Below are 6,000 nucleotides of genomic sequence, written 5' to 3' on the forward strand. Positions count from 1 at the left end.
TAAGTGCTGATTCACCCTCCAGTGTGGTGTAGGATTTAGTATCAGGCCCTGGTAGAATGGGAATAATTCTAACTCTGTGTCAGAGAGAGAGACACACACACACGCACACACACACACACACACACACACACACACACACACACACACACACACACACACACACACACACACACACACACACACACACACACACACACACACACACACACACACACACACACTCTCTCGCACTCACTCTCTCTCTCTCTCTCTCTCTCTCTCTCTCTCTCTCTCTCTCTGCAGTTCCATACTAAGCATCCTTTACTCCATGTTATTTATAATGCATCTCCCTCCCCCTCTTTCTTACCCCCCCACCCCCCCACCTTCTCCAGCTGCGGTACCAGAAGTGTTTGGTGGCGCGCCCCCCCACCCAGAAGGCGTGCGGCTCTTCGCCTCCCAGTGGCGACTCGGTGTCCCGCCGCGTCTCCACCAGCGTGAAGAGAGGCGTCCTGTCCCTCATCGACACCCTCAAACCCAAGAGACCCGTCACGGAGTTGCCACAGTAATGCTATAGCCACACCCATCACCCTGCCCCCCTACCCCAGTCGCCATGGTAACCAGTCGCAACGCTGCCAAAAACCCCTTCAGTCACCATCACCTTCTGTCACCACAGACCCTAGTAACCATGGAAACAGAGTAAAAAAAAAACCCCGGGTGATGCTCGGTTGGGGAACGGTTAGATTATGGAGCTTTGTGGGGGGGATTTGATTTGAATTTTCAATTCAAGAGTTTGAATGTCAATAAGAAATGGTCCCATCGGTAACTCTTGAACAGAAATGTAAAATGTATCTCCGTCAAGCCGATCTGAGTGGAATAAGCCTCCTTCTTCTTACCGGAAGGCGACCTATGGCGAGCTGAAGACCTGTTTGGCAACAGTAATGAGAACCTAAGGCACCCGAATGACGGTCATGAAGGTGTTTATGTAAATAGGAGCAACTCTCATCCCCCTCAGCACAGAGAAGGAGCGAGGAAAGAGAGAACAAAAAACAAAAAAAACAATGAACAAAGCAGGAAGTGCTCTTTTTGAGCACAGCGAGCGTGGTGAGCGCATGTGTCGCTGCCCGAACTCTCGAACCCTGACCTCTCCATGCCCTCTGTGACCTGTTGATCCCTGATGTCTTTGTGCTTGTGCCTGTGCTTCCGCATGACCTCGCGTACCTGGCCACACCCCTTTCACACCCCCAGGAGCGTGTCCACTTAGTCTGTAGTCGCTTTGTCTCTCCGTCTCGGTTCCCCTCTATTCTTGAAAGTGAAAGGGACGGGAAAGTAGGGTTCACGAATACATGAGCAATTATTCCACATGGCCAGTTTTTGCATCAGTGTACAGAGCAGTGTAGAGCAGCGGTTCTCAACCTGTGGGCCGAGGCCCCATGGTGGACTGTGAGGGTATTGCAAGTGGGCCCCCAAATAATTGGCAAAACACTTAGATTTTAATTATAATATAAATGTATGGAAAGAACCTTGAAAAATGTGTTTTCATAATTATACCAATACCTAGAAACATATGTAAGTACATCATTATACTGTTTAGTATGTTAGTTCCATCAATCCAAACCGGAACACAATCGATTGATCATTGAAATGATAAAACGTGCTCTGAAAATGCACGTGACGTGGCTGCCGGCCCACCCATCTGACCACCATTCGGCTGCCGTTTTAAAGTGGTCAGACGGGTGGTCATTATTTCCAAGTGGGCCCTGATCCAGAAAAGGTTGCGAACGGCTGGTGTAGAAGTAACGAGGAAGTCACTACAGACTAGTAAGACTCACCACTCAGTCTCCATCACACTATTACAAGTACACATCACACTGCATGAACTTTTTCTATAAACGTGAAACATTTAAGACGGTGACACTACAGTGCTGCTTCCAGACTGAAGGGGTGAGAAGTCAAGTTAAAAAACAATATATTTTATTACCCCCCCGTTACTCCTTATTTTGTTGTTAGTTTCTTGTCGGTAGTGCTCAACTCGCTCTTGTGTGCGAGAGAACTCTGGCTGGTCTAAACGAGAGGTGACCTTTCACCCCGGAAATACATTCACATTTTCATTTACACGGTCCAATCCCTATTGTGACACACGGAAACAGCCTTAGTGTTAATTTAACCCCATTAAGTGTACAAATGGAACCAAATGGTCCCTTACGACTTTCCTTGAACACTTTTACTGATTTCTACCGTGCATGTATACGTACCTCCGTGTTTCTGACTTGTTTGTTTACTTACACCGTTTCCTTCTTTCATTCTCCCGCGGAAAAAGGACAGACAGACAGACAGACAGGACAGATAGCCATAACAGAGGAAGGGAATGACTTTCTTCCAGCCAGTGACTAGAGCGCTACACCAAATAACAGGAGAGACACACACAACGGGCATGTTTGCTGCTGTTTGATTCACATGCTGGACCAACCCGCTGACTCGACTGCGTTGCTACTTTAAATCCCGCCTCTTCCAACGGATCCAGGAACCACTGGAAGTCAGTCTATGAAGACTTGGTGTCCACTAATAAAAGGGGGATTGATGAAATAAGAATGGCTGGATGAGTAACTGCGCAGAAAAGTGGAGGATTGTGCTTTTTTTTTTCTCTTCACCTTGGTGTGGTTATACCTGTATGTGGCTTTTGTACACATCGGATCTCTGGACATTCTGTAGCCCCCCCCCCCCCCCCTTAGTGGTGTTAGTGACTGATACATGTCCAACCGTGGCTGTTTTCAAGAAGGCGTTTTTTCGATAACAGAATGTTCTACACAGTAAAGTCTGGAGGGTTACTTAAACTCTGATACACTTTCAGAGTTCAATTAACCACTTTTCAACCTGTCGTCCCTATTTTGGGCATGTCACTATAGTTTAGGCAGATCTAAAATGTGTTTTAAGGAAATGTTTAAAATTTGCAAAAACAAAAATAGCAGATCTACAAGCTCACAACGCATTGTGAGGCGTTGTGTAAGCCTAGACTTTTTTCCCCCCGCTGAAAACGCCAAGGTGCTCACCTAAAAAAAAACGCTTCCAAACGCCCGAGTTGAAAATATGTCAGCTCTCAGGCACGCGGATAAAACCCTCCACACGTGAACGAGCGAGCGCAACATAAACGCTCAGTGCCTCGTCAGTCACGCTGCCGGGGGGGTTTCCTAAAACAACGGCGCTCCCATTGTAAACGATTCAAAACGCTGCACTGAGGAACAAAACGTCTTGGTGGACACCACGGCCCCAAAGTGGTTAGCGCTCACGATTTTGCTGTGTAAGAGCGTGGAGGTCAACTGCTGTCTCTGTCTCCTGGGTTCTGTTCACTTGAAGTGTGGTTCTTCTGACCACCTACTTATGTCCGCCATCATCTGTGCCACTAGGACACTTTGCTTTGGTCTGTTTTTTTCAGTGTTCTCATGCAAATCTCACTCTGTCACTCCTAGTACCTTATAAACCCACTGGTTCTCAAGAGTGGGGTCCGGGGACCCCCGCCAGGGGCCCTTCAGGGATTCCAGGGGGTCCCCGGGCAAAATGTGTTAACCCATTAAGGCCTGATGTTCCGATTCTACAAAATGTCTTCTAAATCCTACACAGTATAGTATGTTACTATATCAGTGGTTCTCAAACTTTTTCATGTCAAGGACCCCAAAAATGGCCGCCGACCCCCATCTGAAAATATTTTGTTCCAGGGACCCCCCCAGAAGCAATTAATTTTAAAGTAATTTTTGAGTTAAAAATGTTTGCTTTCAAAATATATATAATTCAAAGATTTGCACTAATTTTTAAGATTTTTCAAAAATAGCAGATCTACAAGCTCATAGCGTGGCCCTCGATGCCGCGCTATGAGCTTGTAGATCTGCTATTTTTGAATAGCCAAAGTATAAAAATAATGGTTAAAGTGGTTACACAGATGCGTTCCCAGTTTTAATGGGTTAATATACCAAACACATCAGTTTGGGGGTCCTTCCCATGAAAAGGTTTGAAAACCACTGTTATAGCCAACTGATAGAAAATAAATGATATGAATACAGTAATAGCTGAACCTACCAATGGAAGTGCTACCCAGGAGCTATCCTGCATTGGTACTGCTGGGTTTTCCAAACAGTTCCTCTTGGGGGTGGGGCAAGCATGTTAAAACAATATGCAGTAGTTGCTACAATGGTTATATTGACCGTATTCACATGGCAGCTATTTTGCACTTGCATCATACTCAACTATATTGGGAAATTCAGACTGCTGTGCTCCTTTTGTCTTTGCAATGGTCTAATGCTTAATTTATGCTCCGTCGTGCGATGGTGTCGTTAACCAAAATGGCAGCTCTATAAGCTCACAACCCGTCGCGAATGCAACACGTTGTGAGCCTGTAGATCGGCTATTTTCAGCACCCAGACACCGTCTTACAACAAAGTAAAAAATGTGTCTGAAAATTGTTTAGACTCGTTGCGAATATTTGGTCTGAAGTCTGAACTAGGCTTATGACACAAGTGCAAAATGGTTGTGGTGTGAATACGGTAAACGTTGCTGAATAATTGGCCATGTTTGCTGTGTGGCTATACTGTACCTCTGGTGTTCTGACTTTGATGTCTGCAGTAAGAGGCGGACCGGACCAGTCGTAGGAACTTGGGGGGGAATAGATTTGAGATTCTGCTGAGAATACCATGAAGCCTTCTTTTGTCAGAGGACATTGAAATGTGAATGAGATGCCAAGTGTGTGTGTATATATTATCCCGATACATTGTAACATTTGACATTAATTACCTTATAAGCTATCTTTTCATTTTGAATGTCTGTAGTTTTCTATTGTTTTCTTCGATGAAATGCCTTTTGTTAAAGAACACACTAAGATGGCCAAAGTGTAAAATATTGATATATACAGTACATTGTTGTAGATAAGAGAAGAAGAAAAAAAAGAACAAATATTGAAAAACAAGCGAGCGAGAGAAAAGAGAAGTGATCAGAAATGTTCAGTTATCAGTTGAGTTGATACAGTTATCTATCTATGCATTCTTTTGATCTCAAGAAAAGGAAGTCACAAAAAAGCCTTGCATGCCATATAGGACAGTTGAAAGAACGACTGTATGTACTGAACAGAAATAATTTTTTATTTTATTTATTCTATTTTATAAAGGTATATACTGATTTTATTAGGACGAACAAGTAGGTAAGTCTGTTGTCTCTTATTCTCTCACTCCCTGGTCAAGTCACAGTTACAGAGAGAGAGGCAGGCAAAGGAAACTGTATCTTCACCTTGTACAGTAATGCACTGGGAGACTGGAAGTGTATGCAAGGGTTGAATGTCTGTAGATGAAGGTGATGATGAGGTACACTTCCAGCCTCTCAGTCAATCTCACACATATACAAACAAAAACACTCACACAGCACTCACTCCACACAGATGAACGTATCCGCTTCAGTTTGCTGCTCACTGATTTGTACACCATATCAATGTAACCTATTGTGAGAATAAACAGCATTGTAAAACTTGACACCTGGCTCTTGTGGTGTGTGTGTGTAATTAACAATTTAAGCAGAGAGGATGCAGAAATGAAGCAGGATGAGTGTTTGTGAGTCTAGAGGAGTGTGAGCGGAGATCGAGAGGCTGAAGGGGACACCTGTAAGGAATGAGAAATGTCACTCCCACTGCTCAGAGAGCCCAGGCTTGGGGAGGAAGTTGGGCTCAGCACCAAATCTACGGGGTTCATCTTTTCCCCTGTGGCCTTATTTGGACTTCCTGGTTTACCAACTTCCTTGTGCGGCTTTTTGGCCTTCTTAGGTGCTGTCTTTTTCCCTGATGGCTGTTTGTAGCGTCTGCGGGGAGTGGTGGGAGCAGGCTGTGTGGGTGAGGGATGTTTCTTGGTTCTGGGGGTAGGTGGGACGGACTTGGGTTGTTTGGACACCATTGTCAGGATATCAGAGGTATCTTTGTCAGGGAAGGGGGTGATAGGGGTGGAATGGTCAGAGAGGGTAGGTTTAGCTTGAGTTTGACCTGGAGGATTTAGT

At 44.9% G+C, this 6,000-nt stretch overlaps 1 protein-coding gene across 1 annotated transcript in view; it reads left to right on the top strand.

Annotated features, from left to right (window-relative positions):
- LOC308076576 (amyloid beta precursor protein binding family B member 2-like) overlaps positions 1-5,486 on the top strand; it is a 70,470-nt gene extending 64,984 nt beyond the window's left edge. Inside the window, 1 exon segment of the mRNA XM_080416961.1 lies at positions 372-5,486. Within this exon segment, the coding sequence (XP_080273087.1) occupies positions 372-545 (174 nt within the window). The 3' untranslated portion in view covers positions 546-5,486.
- The last annotated feature ends 514 nt before the right edge of the window (positions 5,487-6,000 follow it).

Source organism: Gymnoscopelus braueri (assembly GCF_963280865.1).
Source record: "Gymnoscopelus braueri genome assembly, chromosome: 2".
Lineage (NCBI taxonomy): Eukaryota > Metazoa > Chordata > Actinopteri > Myctophiformes > Myctophidae > Gymnoscopelus > Gymnoscopelus braueri.